We start from the raw sequence: 18613 nt of genomic DNA on the forward strand, positions 1-18613 counted from the left end.
TGTTTTTTGTATCTACAGTTGAATGACCTTCCTGTCTGTCCAATGCTATACTTTTTACAAATATTGGTTAATAATATTAATAAATACTTTTATTCAAGTTATCAATAACACAGCCAAAAAAGATAACAACCAAGCTGTAACATCAAAATATGAGAACTACAGTATCTGCAAAATTAAATGTTCAGATATACAGTATACACATAAAATGTACTGAAACATATCTATCAATATTTATATTGAATAAAAATGTTCATCCGATATTATATCGTAAGTTCTCTATGGCACTGTACACCAAAAGGGGCTCACGCGGAACAGGTTTCGAATCCATCACGCCCTTATTATCTGTGTAGATAAAAATCAGTACACTGCTCAACCTTAAAAGTGCAAACATACGCAAACGCGAAAAGCACATATGATACGAAATAAAAACATCAACTTTTTGGTTGTGAATAACACACTCGCACACCATACCAGATGGTTTAGTAAGGCTATTTAATTTAAATAAAGGATAACTAGTATACACAATATGGACAGAATATAAAACATTTGAAAACCTCCATAAATGCAATTAATCTTTAATTGTATTCATCACTTTTTAAACCTTTTTCGGAAAACATGAGTAATCTTACGGTTATCATATTTTTAATTCCATTTACAATGAAAAATATTTTGAAAACTTAGCAAGCAAACTAGCGCAGACAGTTATAATACAAGCTGTATTGTGTAGTTAACATTTAAATGCCACATATGTGTAATTGTATTGCAAGACCGACGCTGCCACATGTGTATTCTCAAGGGAGTCTATATTTTGTGTTTGTATTGCACCTCACTGTATCCAACCGCACTGATTCTAGCAGTAACTTAACTAATAACACTGGCAGCATTTCCCTTGTGTGTATATTTCATCATTTGTCACTATGATTTAAATCCTAGCGTTACATGGTTTTGATGTTTTAATAAATACAATGTCTAGTTTGTAATGAGCTGTTTATGGTGATTAAAACTATAGGCTTCATATGATGAAAATGTTACATATTGGTGTACAATTTTAATATTTTACCAATACTATGTTTTAAAAACAAAATAACAGACAAATTGAACAGAAAAAAAACAAATCCCAAATATAAATAAACTTATTCACAGCTGTTTGAATAATTCAAATTTAAAACTTTTGTAGTACTGAATAAATTAAACACAACATTATATAGTTTTGGTTTGTAGTTACCTTTCAAAAACTAAGTTAAATAATAATTTTGTTTGTTTACCGTGTCATTGAGCCAATCAGAACCATTCCGTACTTGAATGCACTTTCTCGTAATCTTCGGTTTACCGTGGCATCGAATCAATTCATAAATCATACTTCAGACTAATAATTCAGACCATTATGTATTTTTGTGTAATCTTATGTTTACCTTTTCATTGAGCCAATTCAGAGCATTGAGTACTATAATATCTTTAGTAACTTTGGATCTTGTAATCTTCGGTAACCAAAGTTTCTTCTGCTTGATTTGGTTTTAGTTTATGTAATGAATATTTCAGTATGACTCAGAACAGCTGTATGCTATTTTTGAACGTAAAGTTCGTTTTAATGTGATCAAAATATCGGTGTAAAATTTTGGTGATTCAACCACTACTCTGTGTTAAAAGAATAAGATAGTAAATAACCCTTAACAGCTACGAACGAAAAAAAACCATACCACATATTTAAAAGAAACACTTACAGTATTATCCGTTTTAAAATGTCCACTAATTGAGTCACTGTTTGAGAGATCCTGAATTGTGAGGATCTATACAGTATATAGTGTACAAAGCTTGATGATATCGGTGCACTCCCAAAAACAGACGTGGAGACTTCGTGGGAGTTATTAATAATTTTTTTAATCGTCTCGTTGGAGAAGATACAAGATTCTTTTACTCCATTTGTGTATTTCATTATATCTTTTCGCAATTCTAACTCTGTGACTTTGTTGCAGAATTGCAATGCCGCTGTGGCCGGGGGCTCTGCTACTGTTCATCTCCCTCTCCATCCCCACCACATCGGAGACCCAGTACCAGTTCACTCAAGCCTCCTACAACGTCAGCATCCCCGAGAACTCCCTGCGTGACACACTGGCGACCACGGATACCAAGATGGGGATGTACGGTGTCGACGCCAACGTGAGCTACCGCATCGTGGAGGGTGACCCGAACAATCACTTCCGCGTCGAGGCGAGACTCGTCGGCGACTTCTGGTTCCTAGTAGTCCGTGCGAGAACTTTCGATCTCAACCGGGAGCGTAAAGACGTATACAGACTTACCGTCAACGCAACAGTGGACGGCAAAGTGACTCAAACGACTTTAGTGGTAGTGAATATAATCGACACGAACGATTTAGGTCCTTTCTTCTTTTCGTCGGAATATACAGCGACTGTCCCAGAGGACCTGGCGGTTCATAGTAGTATAGTTACAGTGTTCGCAGAGGATGCTGATCTAGGAGTGAACGGCGAGGTGTACTACAGCTTCCCAGAAGTGACGGAACACTTTGCAGTACACCCGGTGACGGGGGTGATCACTTTAGTAAAACCTTTGAGGTATTCGGAAAGATCTGTTTACGATTTGAAAGTTGTCGCGAGAGACAGAGGGGTTGTCGACCCGAGGTTTAGGGAGAAACCTTTTGATTCTGCGATGGTTCGAGTGGTAGTGACACAAGTGAACTTACACGGACCGAAGATATACGTGTATAATCTACCCGAGCTGACGGAGCATTCGTATGTGGACGTGTACGCTGTAGTGAGGGTTATAGATAGAGACGAGGGAATAAACGGGGAAATACAAAGTCTTGAGATTGTCGACGGTGATGACGATGGACATTTTAGAATAACCAAAGCGGAATCTCCAACACCGGGAGTGAAAGGAGAAGAGTTCAATATTGAAATTTTGAAATTAGCTGACAAAAATAGTAATCCTGGTGGCTATAATTTGACCTTGAGAGCTATTGATAAAGGAACGCCATCTAGGACTACTTATATATCAGTTCCATTCAAATTGAAAGAAACTGATTACAACAAAGCTGTTTTTGATAGAGAAGTATACGAGGTTGATGTTTCTGAAAATACTCCTGTGAACTCGTCGATAATAAGGTTGAAAATTGACGAAAGGAATAATTTGGATTCCAATTTTGTTTTGTTGGAAATAGTAGGTGGAAACGAAGCCGGTGAGTTCCGAATCAACTCGAAAACCGGGGTTTTGTACACAGCTGTCCCTCTTGATGCGGAATTGAAAACTTTTTATACACTAACGGTGTCGGCTATTGACCACGGAGCTGTTCGACCAAGGAAGCAATCGTCTGCGAAAGTGAAGATACACGTGGTGGATATGAATGATAACGACCCTCAGTTTGAATCTCCTGTTATGGATGTTTGGATTAACGAAAACGAACCTGCAGGAGCGTCGACAGCTAAAGTGACAGCGAAAGATAAAGATTCAGGAGAGAACGCATACATTTCCTACAGTATCGCTAACCTAAATGCCGTGCCCTTCGAAATCGACCACTTTACAGGTTTAGTGCGAACAACGAAGGTGCTCGATTATGAATCGATGCGTCGCAAATATAATTTGTACATTAGGGCTTCCGACTGGGGCACGCCTTACAGGAGGCAATCTGAAATGAAATTAAGAGTAAGAATAAGGGACATCAATGATAATAAACCACTTTTTGAGAAAACAGATTGCGTAGGACATCTTCCAAGGCAGGTTCCCATTGATACTGATATCGTTACTTTATCTGCGATAGATCTTGATGCTGGGAATATAATTACGTATCGTATAGCCTCTGGAAACGAAGATGGATGTTTTAGATTAGATGTAACGTCTGGAATGTTGTCTGTAGCTTGTGATTTGAGAGAAGTTGCAACCTCTGATAGACACATAAATGTTACAGCGTACGATGGCACACATTTTGCCGACTTTGCTCGCGTACATATAAAACTGATTAACTCGGATCGTCCGAGGGACTTCCTGGTGAACGGCGATTCCGCTAGTTTCGACTGTAAAGACTTAGGTGTTGCAAAGAGGTTGACAGAGGTTTTGGCTCTAGCTGAGAAAAACAACGGTTTAAAGAGCAAAGAAGAAGATGAGGTTACTTTACCGAATCGCTACGGAGCGAATGTGTATCCACCGCAATTCATAAGTATGCCGAATGAGATTGAAATAAACGAATCCGTTCCTATAGACTTTGTAGTGATGAAGGTAAAAGCCGTTGATAGAGACTTGGGTTACAACGGTAAACTTATATTCGGCATCACATCAGGTGACGAAGATTCTACGTTTACGATCGATCCAGAAACAGGAGAGCTAAAAGTAGCCGGATACTTGGACAGAGAGCACAGGGAAAGATACTACTTAAACATAACAGTGTTTGATCTCGGCCAACCAAGACTCTCTTCTTCCAGAATAGTGTCAATAGTAATACTTGACGTCAACGATAACGCACCGGTGTTCGACAAAAACGTCGCGAGTTTCAGGATCAGAGAAGACACTCCCAGTGGATTTGAAATATTTCAGTTCCGAGCTAGCGATAAAGATCTTGGAGAAAACTCCCATATACGTTACGAAATTGAAACGGACACAGACAACTTTGCAATCGACAGCAGGTCGGGGATGCTCACTATAGCAGATATGCTTGACCGTGAAACCCAGTCTGTTCACGAATTGAAAATTAAAGCGATAGATCGCGCGTCCGATCCGAAAGACCCTGACGCTCTTCATTCTTACGCAGTTGTAAAAGTGATTGTTGAAGACGTGAATGATGAAGTACCAACATTTCCTTCAAAATCGTGTTTGGTGAAGATTCGTGAAGATCTTCCTGTAGGAACGGTCGTAGTGACTCTGGACGTGTGGGACCCGGACCTTGACCAAGGAGGAGTTGTTAAATACTCGATCATTCATCCTGTGGGAGAGATCCCCTTCGCCATTGACCAGGAGACAGGAACAATACGTACTACGGCACGGCTAGACTACGAAGACAGACAAATGTTCGCGTTGGTCATCTCCGGCGAAGACTTGGGAGTGCCAGCGCTCGCGTCGGAAGTTAACTTGACTATTGAAATAACAGACGTGAACGAGAACGAACACCCTCCCAAATTCGGGGATTTCGCATTTTCCGCGAAAATCAGAGAGAACTTACCGGCCGATAGTTTGGTGACGTCACTGACCGCTACGGATGCAGATTCTCCCGGAGAAGACTCTAGGATTTCGTTCATCATCATTGGAGGATCTGGACTTGGGCTCTTCAACATCGATGATAAAGGTATGTGAAGACATATATTCAATTTATATCGTGTTAATATTTTTGTAAATAAAGTTGGTTGGATATGGAGATGCTAGACTGGTGGATCCACGGCCTTCGGTGGGAGAAGAACCGGGGTTGTCAAATAGTTAGTTGTTCAAGTTTAAAGTTAGTTAGTTTTATAAGATTAAAAGTTAGATAAAACTGAAATAAGTTGAGAGTTTGGATTCACAGTTTTTGTATTTTTATAGTAACAATTATAAGTTCAAAACAATAACAAATGAATTATAACCAGCTGGCATTTAATATATTAATTCAATCCATGCCTTTGGCACACTCCGGGCGAAGGACAAACACTAATAATTCTTCACTTCTAGTGGATATAAAAGATTTAAGGGACGTACAACTTTCTTCTTCGAGCTGAGAATTACTGTAGCACTTCTTATTTTTCCGTCTCGACTTGAGTGAAGTTCTACTATTCTGCCCATTTTCCAACTTCCTCGTGGTAGTGCTTCATGGATCAGAACAGTTTCTCCAACATTTGGTTTGTTTGTTGTAGTTCCTTTTTTCTGCTTCATTTCAGTTGTTTTTCTTTCACGTAGGCTCATTAAGTAATCTTGAAGCCAGATCTTCCAAAATAAACTTAACACATTTTCTCCTTTTTTCCAAATTTCAAGAATGTTTTTTCTTGATGTTCTTTCGAAGTCCTTGTTAGTTTGGATGTTATGTGACTTTAAATTTCCAATCAAACCATTTTTACCATGGAAATTCAAAAAATGTCCGGGTGTTATGATTTCATCACTGAGGCATATGTCTTCGGAAGAAACGTACACAAGAGGTCTTGAATTCAAAATGGCCTCAGTTTCGTATAATACAGTTTCTAGCTGTGTGTATGTCAACTTCAATTGTCCAATAGTTTTCTTCAAGCATTTTTTTACACTAGAAATGAGCCGTTCGTAGAATCCTCCCATCCAAGGAGCGAATTCGGGGATGAAGTTGAATTTACACCCATTGCTATGTACAAAAGATAAGACGTCATCATCTACGAAGTTGTTTTCCCAGATATTCTCTAAGAATGAAGAAGCTAGTTTGAACTGTGGAGCGTTGTCCAAATATATCTCCAAAGGTTTTCCTTTTCTATTTACATATCGCTTCAAAGCCAACAAGAACTCACTTGACGTCATATCACTGACCAGTTCTAGGTGAATAGCTCTAACAGTTAAGCATGTAAAAATACAAATATATACCTTTCTTGAGTCATCAGTGAGTTCATTGCTCTTCACGTACAACGGACCAAAGTAATCTAGACCAGTGTATGAAAAAGGAATATTGTGGGTAACACGTTCCATTGGTAGGGGAGGGAAAGACGGCATTTTGAATGGACCTCCATCCCATCTTCTGCATTTCTGGCATTGTCTGATAATCTTAGACACTTGAGATCTTCCTTGAATAATCCAATAGTGTTTTCGGACTTCCGATAAAGTGTGTTGAACACCAACATGTTGTAGTTTTACATGATAGTCATTTATTACTAAATTGGTAAAATGGTCATTTTTAGGTAAAAGCACAGGAAATTTCATTTCCGATGACAAATAAGCATTTTGAAGTCTTCCTCTACATCTCAATATTCCATATTCATCCAAAAACAACCCCAACTGTTTTTGGAGATGATCAGTCCTGCCAAGTTTTAAGCTTTTAATACTAGTGCTGAAATGCAAGCTTTGTATGTATCTCAACCAACATAAAGTAGACTCATGAAGCTCTTCGAAGCTCAATTTGTTGGATGTAAATGGAGTTGAAAGTTTCTTGAATGCTTTAATAGCTCGTTTGCAATATGCTGTCGTTCGAATTAGTTTATCTAGAGACGAGAACTTTGTACAATCAATGTCAAAAGGACTTCCTTTACTTGTGGCTTCTTGAGTTGCAGCCATAACTTCTTGGTTAGATGTGGGAAGTTCACAAATGTTCAATGTGTCTTGGTAAGTTTGTTCTGACATTGAAGTGATTTGATTAAAGTCATTTCGTGGCCATTCATGTTCCGATGAACCTAGAAATTCAGGGCCTGACCACCATAACTGGCTATCCTGCAACTCATTAATAGTCAATCCGCGAGTCGCCAAATCTGTAGGATTGTTACTAGAAGGTACGTAACGAAACTCTACATCGGTATGTGATTTAATTTCTGAGAGTCTTCGCTCAACGAACTTTGGTAGTATCCTATTTGTATTCAACCAATGGAGAACACATTGTGAGTCTGTCCAAAGTATTTTTCGTGTCACAGAAGTCTTCAGCGCAGTTTCAGTAAACTTCAATGATCTCACCCCAATTAAAACACCAAGTAATTCCAATCGTGGTATAGTGATGTTTGGCTTTGACTTGGGGGTTACATGACATTTAGAGAAAATAAGTACTGATTTTGTCGTGGATGTATTATTACTCTTTAATCGCAAATAAACAGCTGTAGCGTAACAATCTTTAGATGCATCAGTGAAACAATGTAACTCTAAAGTATCACCAATGATTCCAACATATCTTGGAATACATACCTCAGGAATTTTAAGTAGGTTTGATTGAATCTGCATCCATACCTTTGTAAGTTCTGAGTTAAGCTCTTCATCCCAATCAACGCCTTCAAGCCACAAGTTTTGAATGAATAACTTAGCTTTCAAAACTACAGGAGTAAATAAACCCAAAGGATCAAAAATGGAAGCTACTAGTTTCAGTGCAGTCCTCTTCGTTACAACACAAGGTTCAACTTTAACTGGTTTTACAGAGAGCGTGTCCTTGATTGTATCCCATTTTATTCCCAATACACAAACACTGTTTTCATTTTCAGTAGTAACTTTATCATCAGGAATACTTGCCATAAATAGCTTAGAATTTGAGCACCAACCCCTTAGATTCATACTAGCTTGTGAAAAAATAGTTTCACTCGTTTGGAAAAGAATAACCGCATCCTGACTGGTTTGAGTTCCAGTAATCATGTTGTCGACATAAAATGAATGTTGCAAGCGTTCAGAAACCCCAGAAAGTTGAGAGTGGAGTAAGTGATGTTGTATAGTTGCATTCAATAGAAAAGGACTAGAAATTACTCCAAATGGTACTCTGCAAAATCTATACTCTTCAACATTGTTGTCTAGTGAAAGAGAGGATGTATCCTTAAGCCACAAAAAACGAGTGACATCCCTGTCAGATTCCTGTAAATTTAATTGTAGAAATGCTTTTTCGATGTCCGCAACAACACCAACGGGATTCATACGAAATCTGAGAAGTAGACTACACAAATCTTCTAAAATTACCGGTCCACGGTACAAGCAATCGTTTAAACTGTTATTTGTCTTTTTACTCTTTGATGATGCATCATACACAATTCTTAGTTTCGTTGTGATTTTACACTCATTGATAACTGGGTGGTGTGGGATATAGTGACAAACTGTTAAGTCATCGTTAGGAGGAGCCTTTTCAATAATTCCGTTACAGAGTTGATCCTTGATTGTTTTATCGTACTCTTCAAGCACACTAGATTTGTTTTTAAAACGGTACAAAAGTGAGTTAAGTCTTGAAAGAGACAAATTGTAGTTTTTTGGTAAGTCAGGGGGATACTCCTTCCAAGGCCAACCAACCGAATACCTACTATTTTCAAGCTTAATAGTTTCATTGAACTGACCCAAAGCTATATCATCATCATTTTGATGAGGGCAATCACGAATCCCTATACTATCCAAACTCCATAGGTCTTTAATATGCAAATCTTGTACAAACTGTGAGTCTGGTTCCACAAAATGATTCCTTAAATTAAAAACATTTGTAGGTTGTGACATAGTTAGAAAGGACGTAGAGTAATTATTTGATTTTGCATCATTTGGTGATTTTTCCCTCCCACTTAAAATCCAGCCAACCTTAGATCTTATTAGATACAAACCAGAGTGTACTTCGATCTTTTCATTAGTTATAAGGTCAAAGTAGAAATCATTTCCTATTAACAAGTCAATGACTGAATCCTCATTTTGACCCTCGGCAAAAGTAAGGGATGGAAACCGAGATTGTATCTGGGAAACATCAATACTAGAGGTACTGCTTAACTTTCCCGTGATTTGAGGCACTACATTACAACTTAGATTGAAAACCTTACCATCACTTAATATGAGTCCGGTAGTTACATTTTGTGTTTCAAAGGTTTTTGCATCTTTATTACCAAAGGTAAATACAGATAAAACTTGAGTGTTATTGCTCTTTAGTTTAAGTTTTGATGCAATATTAGTACAGATATAAGATCTTTGACTCCCGGTATCAAACAAAACTTTAGCAGGCTCTGTCAAGCCATTACTCGTCAAATAAACCTTAGCCGTTTGCAAAATCACATTTTCATGAACCGTAACAAGAGAAGGTTCGCTACAGACTTCGGGATTGACAGCACAATTTTCGGGAGGCTTAAGGGACTGTGAAAATCTTTTGGGACAAAGACTTCTATGATGGTTCTTCCTTTGTTTGCAATATATACAAGGTTTGCTTACCTTACAATCCTTTAAGTTGTGTCCACTCTTCAGGCAAATAAAACAGAGACCTTTGACCTTACCTTTTCTTTCTTCAACAGTTTTATACTTCTGGCATTGGTCGTTCCAGTGGGCGTCTTTGCAGAAAATACAGGTTGCAGTTCTGTTTTTGGTCGAAGGAAGGGCCTGTGTAGTTGAAAAACTACCTTTTTCTGAGCTACGAAAGTAGTGTCCGTTTTCTGATGGTGGGATGGAAGTTTTTGTTGATCCAAAACCTAATAAAAGTTGTGACTTTTCTCTAGCTACGATTATATTTCTTACTATACTACATAATTTAGTGGCATCAAGAGTATTATCTTCGTTGTTTTCCTCAACTTTTATGACTATATCCAGAGGAAGTTTCCTCATAATCAGAGAAAAAAAAATTCGAGTTGGTATCTTCGCCTAAGTTTTGTAGACACCTGATGTGTTTGTCAATAACATCGAAAAAGTTCCTAAGTTTTCCAGTGTCGTTCGATTTTAAGGGACTTAAGTCCATCAAGGCTTTGTAATGCGAACTGATTATGAGTTGTTTGTTAGCAAATCTTTCTTGGAGTAAAGAAATGGCAACGTCATAATTGTCAGCAGTTAATTGTAGACCAGCAATGCATAGTTTGGCCTCTCCATTCAAAAGGGAGTTAAGGTAATTGAATTTATCTACTTTATTTAAATATTGCTGACTGTGAATGGCAGAGTTGTACGAGTCCCAGAACTCTTGCCATTTAAGAATGTTACCTTCAAACATGGGAAGGATTAGTTTAGGCAGTTGTACTAAACTGCGTGGATTTTCCAACACTCTCTCGGACGAAAGACCATTTGAATTATTGGCATGATCATTGATAGCTTTTGTGTTGAAGGCTTCAAGTCTTACCTTCAAGGTTGATATTACTTGCTCACTGTCAAGTACGATACCAAAAAGGTCCTCGGCGTCGTCGGTACCCTCCACAGTTGCCGACCCGTTGGCTGTGTCTAGGTCAATCTGTTCCATCAAGGCTTCTAGGCGAGCTGAATAGCCTTGCAGAGTTGCCAGCGTCGCTAGTAGCGCGGTCCTCGAAGGGTCCTCGGCGTCAAGCAGTGTAGTCGCCTCTGCAAGGGTAGACTTCACACGTGCCGTGAGAGTGGCAGCCTTCTTCCTCAGTCGAGTCGTCATGTTCAAAGTTCAGTTGAAGTTAGACAGTACAAATAAGTGAAATAAAGATCAGTTACGTGTGGATCGTTGCAGCTCTGCTACCATGTCAAATAGTTAGTTGTTCAAGTTTAAAGTTAGTTAGTTTTATAAGATTAAAAGTTAGATAAAACTGAAATAAGTTGAGAGTTTGGATTCACAGTTTTTGTATTTTTATAGTAACAATTATAAGTTCAAAACAATAACAAATGAATTATAACCAGCTGTCATTTAATATATTAATTCAATCCATGCCTTTGGCACAGGGGTTCTATTCCCTAGCATATCCAAAAAATAATTGTTTTAAACAGTTTTCCCACAACAACTGAGCATAGCTCTATTAGATTCTTTCGCTATCACGCTATTACCTTGCATTTGGCTGTCCTCATGAGCAACTGAGGTATTTTCTTGAACGTATGCAGCAAGAGGTGAGCCGGTACAGTACAAGGGTAAACTGTTCTGAAAACATTTCGACAGTTACAAGTTAATTTGTTTTTTATTGTTTAGTTGAAGTGGTAGAACATTATGTTTATGGTAGATGGGTAATACTAAAGTATAACTGTGTCCTCCCCCATTGCAAACACAAAACTTGAGTATAACTGCAATAAGCATTTTGTACTTATATGTCAATCTCGTACGAAGGATGGGTACTCTGCTAGTAATATATAAAAGCAGAAAATAAGCTAGTAATATATAATAGCAGAAAATAAGCATAGACTTGCAACGAAATGTATTTAATAAATTGTTAAAGAACGAAGCCCTATGTTTAAGACTAAATATAAGTAATATAAGTCACAGTCAATAAAGAAGAACAAATACTATACTTTTCCAAATATCTCTCTTGGATTGCTACTAAGGAAGTCGGGAGTCAATATTTAACGGAGCGACAAGTAAGTAATGTCTGAGCCAAGCACAACTCTGCATTTGTGAGGGATTTGTAAACCTCACTTTCTGACTGTGATTTATAGTAACTTGTTAAAGACCTTACAATAAGAAACATTTATCATGTTAAATGACTGCCATGAATATTCTGTTTCTGAATTTCATGATTAATTTATGGTTACAGTCCGGAGAGAGTACGATAAATTATTGAATAAAATATAGATATGATACAAGTGTACAGTTTACTTTTATAAATAATCAATCTTAAAAAAATAATGAAAATTTGAAAACGTCTGATTTTTTATGGACAAAAGCCCTCCGAAACCCCGCTTAGACTAGACTAACTGATGTTTGGTTTTTAAGCGCGTCAGTGTCTTTAATTCTCCTTTTCCTTTGTTGTCTGTGCATATCTTAAATTATAACAGTCAAATTTTCATTACTAGTAGTGTACTTTTAGAGCCTCTTTAAATTCTTCATCCTTCTCCTTATGTACAATGTAAAATTCCAAATAAATTCTGTGAGGATTTACATGACTCGTAGTATGCTATGAGATCCCTGAAATCTTCATCTTCCTTCTCATCTACAATGACAAATTCCTAAAATATATTCTGGGATTATTTACATGATTCGTAGTATGCTATGAGTATGCGTATTGAATTCCTCGTGGAATTAGATTCTCGTAGTATCTAGTCAGTTGGTTTAATGGTTTGTAACGTTCGAGTCATATTATAATTTAAAATTGCCTGTCATGGTAAATGCTTGATTGAGTTTTGATCACATAAACAGCAGTGAGCCTTTTAAAATATTCCTTTCAAAATGTTTTTTTGTAAAGAGCTCGTTTCAAAACGATATCACCAGAAACGTATTGAAAAAAGATGGAACAAACAACCGGAAAATTGACGTAACCTATAGTTAAAGTAATTTAAAACGTGCCTTCAGTAAGAAACTACCTTGGTTTATAAACTAAGCCCTACTTGAACGATACGTTTCTTATTAGTTTTTCGTGTAAACACTATGCAACAACATTGAATTGTAGTGTAGGCATTATAAACTTAGCTCTAAAAAATATATAAAACTTTGAAGGCTAGTTAAGGAAAATATGTTCTGCATACATTAACGTCGCTTTTTAATTACATAGGACCAAATTAAATTAATTTAGTTTATTTTTCAATTCCATTAATTCTTAATTGCAAAACAACTGTGGCTTTTCGCATTACATATTGAACAAGCTACGAGGTTTAGCGTTCAAGTAAAACTATTAAAAGATAGCTACCAAACTGAAATTATGATTAACAAGGTCTTGAAGGTTTATTGTTTAAATGATGCTGAATAGGATGTATACCTTTAGTTAACATTATTTTACCTAGCTATGAAACTCTGTTCTTGTTTTAACTCATTTTATTTTAAAGGTATCAGACATATGGTTTGATTGTTTGATTAAGGTTTGATTGACTAATTATTTAAACAAATAATTTGTATCTCATACCTAAAGTGGACAATAGATTAATATATTTAATACCAATTGGACCAGCACGTAATGTTTAATTAATCACAAACAAGCAAACAAACTAAAAATTTTCAGCTTTTAATGTTAGTATGTGTATAATCAAGCAGTTGTTAGTACAACCTTAATAACTACCTTAAAAACTAGGGTGAAATGGCAGAAAGCCGTACACAGACTTTTCGAACACCCTAGTTTTTAAGGTAAGCATAGGTTGATATGCATATCATTTTAAAGAGCTTTTTAAGCAAAGAAGAATGCCGCAAACCGCATTTAAAAAGGACCATCTGTTAAAAAATTACGGTTGTTTAAAAATTTAACAAAAATTGTTTGTATTCAAAGAAATTGGTATTTATTTGAATCTTTGAACAGCTGTCATTTTGTACTGGGTCAACCTTTTTGAGTGCGGTTTGCGGCGTTGTGTTCTACAAAAATAGACCTTTAATTTGATGTGCATATCAACCTATGCTTACATTTAAGATTTTCTCCTGACTCCTGGCGGGCCGTCCCCCTGAGGAGGTAGCGGATCACTGGATATGTGTTAAGATAGATTTATATGCCTTACTACTTGATTCCAAGTTTTGTAGGTCTACGTTTATTATTTTTCAAAATATTAAGCCGTACCCAGACTTTTCAATCACCCTGTATACTAATCAGGTAACTTTGTTATAACTGGCCTATGAGTTAAAATAGCGAGATCTTGTATAATGCACTATTGATTTTACTATAACCAATATTGTTAAAATTAACAAAAAACATATATAAGTCATGAAACAAACATGTAAGTGTGTTTGATGAAATGTTGACCATTGGGTCGTTAGGCCTTAAAGCTATAATGTGTTGTCATTTTTTATAATGTAGATATCAAGTTTCATTGTTCGAGATATTTTAGCGATAATTAAAGTATTTAAAAAATGTCTTCACACCAACCTCAACCAGCCTACTCTTATCAGCTAGATCCAGCCTTAACCCTATGTATCTTAGATTTGAAGGTATAACAATGTCAATAAGACATTTTTGCAAACATAATGATGTATTCGATATAATAAACTTAGTAACTATTAAAAAAAATAGTTTTTTTATTTCACTTTAAATTTGTATTTGTAAAAAAAAAACATTACAATTTATAAAACTAAAATTTAGTGGCGCCTTCTCCTATGAATGACTACGGCGTCGCGCCTGGTTGAATCTGTCAGGGGGTCGTACTCGACCATTGGTGGGGGTGGGGGGTCCCGTCTAAACCATAGGTAGAGAACCCCACCCCCAATGACAGCCGTGGCCAGGCCAATGGCAATGCCGACCACGTGCTTGCTGCAACAAAACATAAACAATCAAAGGTTGTCCCTACAATACTAAAAATCCCTTTCACCAAAAGCTTAAAAACATTACTCGTTTCTCCTAATAACAATTATAGGCCTATTTCAATACTGTATACATTAAGGTAAATACATGTATTTAGCTCTTACCTTGCCCATTGAAAAACGATATTTAGAACCATCTTTCTAACAGGAAGTTTTCCTATGTGTATGTTCTTTAAAACTCCAAAAGGTTCCCTTTGTTACTTTACTTCTCTGGATATTCTTGATGTGTCTTGACTCTGTTTTCCTTTGTTGTGTTTTAAATCACCGAAGATATTCCTTTTTGTTTTCTTTGACGAAATTAGCTGTACTGTAGGCTCAATTAATACACGTCCAAGCAATTCAAAAATTACTTAAAATGCGAAGTAATCAGGTTTCTGTGGATACATATTGTATTTTGTCGTAGTTTAACTTAGTAAACTATAAAGGTCAAACACATATTATTACAATGAAAGAATACATAATAATTATGTTGCTAGGCATTTACAGATTTGTAACACGCTAATTTATACTAATTTTAAGATACGGCACTAGTAACATTTCCTCATTTGGGAAAATTGGTCAAAGTCAAAGTCCTTTATTCAACCAGATTAACAATACATTGCATTGGCCAAGTCAAGAGATTACATTTATTATGAAATTTAACTACTAAATACATTATATACGAATTGTTTTCTTTTATGTTTAATAAGGTTAAAGACTACCAGCAAATTCCCGGACGCTGTAGCAGACCTTATTTATCAACATGGACTTAACTAATTTCCTGAATTTTCCGATGTCCTGTTCGGCTTTCAAAGGGAGAGGGAGGTCATTAAAAAGTTTTACTGCATTGAAGTGGAAATTTTTCTGAAAGTGGTTGAGTGTCGTGGTACTGAAAGATTGAAATTGTTGCGGAGACGATAACTATGGATACTTGGAGAGCTATATGATGATTGGTTTTTCTTGATAAATGATAATGTTTCTAAAATGTAAATGGAAGGGAAAGTTAGAACTTTATGTGATCTGAAGACATCTTTGCAGGATTGACGACGGTGAAGTGAAAAACAGTTCGGAGAGCCTTTTTTTGAAGCCTGAATATGAACTGAGTCCTTTGGCTTTCACACCCCATGACAGGTACAGCATATGTCAGATAAGGATAAACTAGTCCATAGTAGGCTGGCAAGAGGACCTCACACGAAACAGTATGTTTAAGAGTGCGGAGCATGAAAATCCCAACAGATATCTTGTTTGAAACGTGATCGATATGCTTGTGAAATTTGAGGTTCTCGTCGTTGGAACTGTGTTGAGTATAAGAAATTATTAGGTACTAGCAGCGAAACCCGGCGTTGCCCGGATCAAAATGCAATGCACAATAATGGCTATAAAATCTCATTTTAAATTAAACAATGTATCACATTATTTAACAATTTAATGTAAATTGTCTGGTATCGCGCAGTTCATATTAGCATAATTAATTTGATTTCACTTTCATAGAACACCTACCTGCATTTTAATCTTCAAAATGTATATGCCTTTCAAAATTAACATCCTGTATTAATTTTCCTGAAAGCATTACTTAGAGGTTGATAGTATTTTTATTTGCATTTACTTTTTGCATACTTCGATTTATATTTAAAAATTTGAAATTAAATAGCTTACTTTGCTTGTTTGTGTTTGTTTTGTAAACATTATCTCAAATTTATAAAAATGCACATAAAAATACTCCTTGTAAAAAACCACATCTATACCTTTGGGCCAGACAAATTTGTATACAAAGAGTTATTAATATAATTCAAATTAGTTAAACATGCAAATATCCATTTATAAATCCCAAAGTGCCCATGAACTTTTGAGAAAACTAAAAGTCACACCCCTATAAACCATATACTTAAAATGTTCGTCATGACGAGAAACCTTGCGCAAAACTCCATTATTTCATAAATTGCCTTTTAAGATCGTAATTCCTTTCCAAAGGAAACATTCCATACACCTAATGTTGATGTTTTGCAAAATCTTCTTGCAATGCAAGTCATCAGCTTGATTTTCCTTTACAGGAAATAATACATCCTAACTGAGTCTAAAGTTGTAAGCTGATTGACACTTTAAACTATCTTACATAGAGGTGTCACACAGATGTCTTATCTTGGACAGTAAAATGATCTTGCTGGTCCATGGGGATGTAGAAATTTAACTTGAAAATCATACTTAATTTAGTTCTTTCCCATGACCAAACCTAAATACCAATTGTCATCATAAGTGCACACAGTGTAGTCATTTACACTTATTTATACCATTTGCAGAGATGGTAATTTACAAAATCAAATATTATACTAAATTTCTCATCAAAGCTGATACGTTTAGTGGCAATTCGGTCTGTTGATTTGGGAATAAAATGATGAAAACTGCGTGTTTAAGGCACAGTTTTTGATTTTTTAAAAGGTTTCTCAAGACTTCTTCTGGGTTCTAAATATTTCTTCTTGTTGTTAGAGAGAAATGAATATTTTCAATTCATAAATCAAAACAAAACACTTGTGGACATTGCCTATTGGAATGTCAAGTGTCATTTGAAGACTGGCTTTGGCAACTAAACGTTACACCGATGTCAAAAGGGGACTTTTCACAGCTCGTTGCGAAAAACCCCCACGAAGCAACTAAATTGAAATCATTTTCATAGTTGCAAAGATTGCTGAAGTTTTTACAATTTTTGTATTGTGTTGCCCAACTATCTCTAAAGTAGACCAAACTTTTTTTTAATTTCCTTTATTAATCCTACAACTTGTTGTGTTTCATAAGCAGAGGGTACATCATTTTCCAAGTCTTCAGATACTACTATAGTATAAACTTGATACTACTAGTTCATCTCTGTCTTCGTCCAGAGTGTAAATAACAGCCCGGTGCAGAGAGCAACTGTTGTGTCCAATTGCCTTGGACTTCATTCTGTATAACTTAGGAATAGTTTTCGCCTAAATCTACCAAAACAATAGCTTTGTTGGATTCGAGATTTTCTTTGTATTCTTTCAAATATTTTTCCTGAGCTTTGGTTATGAAAGAATGTGGTGCAAATGATTCAAGGCTTTTGATAAAAGTTTCTAAAATTCTTCAAATGTATACTGTACTTAGTGGGGTCGGTCTGTTGATATCCAAGCTGAGTAAGTAAATTCATCGTTAGGGTCCAACACGTCAAATTTCTCCTTGCCATAAGTTTTGAGATTATCACTAGACAGGCATTTTTGCAGTGCTTCAACATACAATCTATTAGTTCTTGAACATACAAGTCTATCAATCAGATAATTGTAATGTTCAATTGAACACGCAAGAAGCAGGAGAGTAACGTTTTGGTGAATGGTACATACACAAACAGAGTGTGTACCAGAAGCATCCGCAAGACCACGCCATTTTGGCCGGAGCATACGATACTTTTAAAATCCAATCTTAATGTTTGGGTGGAAATCATAAATGCACTGTACAATTCATTTAAATTTGTTAGTAACAACTGGATTTATTTATTTTGAAATCTTATCCTTTGCACCTGGCATTACCCTAGAATAGGCCTATTCATCACTTTCATAAAACATTTGTACCAAACTAATTATCTTTTCACCAAGTACATTTCCTTTTCCTGGCTCAGGCAGAGCCAAAATACCTTTATCCCAAGTTCTTTGGCTTTTCGAGCTATGTATTCACTTACATCGAATTCTTGACATATTTCTTTTCCTTCTCCAAGAGCTGGGAGCAAGAGTTAAAATTTATATTTTCTATTTTTTAGTGTTTGTAATGTTAAGTTTAAGTTTTAGTAGTTCAACTAATCTTTCCATATCTTTTGCGTTAATTTCAATTTCTTTGCTAATTGTTGTTTCAATATCTGAAAAACTATCTGCTTCCAAGGCTTTTAACGCTTGATTTTAATGTTGAGGATGCCAATTTTTTGGG

At 36.1% G+C, this 18613-nt stretch overlaps 1 protein-coding gene across 1 annotated transcript in view; it reads left to right on the top strand.

Moving 5' to 3' along the window:
* The window catches only part of LOC128984777 (fat-like cadherin-related tumor suppressor homolog), a 308237-nt gene that overhangs the window by 60724 nt on the left and 228900 nt on the right, over positions 1–18613 (top strand). The window contains exon 2 of the mRNA XM_054404145.1: positions 1974–5287. Coding sequence (XP_054260120.1) covers positions 1981–5287 — 3307 coding nt within the window. The 5' untranslated portion in view covers positions 1974–1980. The remainder of the gene's footprint in view (positions 1–1973; positions 5288–18613) is intronic.

This window comes from Macrosteles quadrilineatus, unplaced genomic scaffold (assembly GCF_028750875.1).
Source record: "Macrosteles quadrilineatus isolate MER2022 unplaced genomic scaffold, UCM_ALF_1.0 Scaffold_2__2_contigs__length_208266976, whole genome shotgun sequence".
Taxonomy (NCBI): Eukaryota; Metazoa; Arthropoda; class Insecta; order Hemiptera; family Cicadellidae; genus Macrosteles; species Macrosteles quadrilineatus.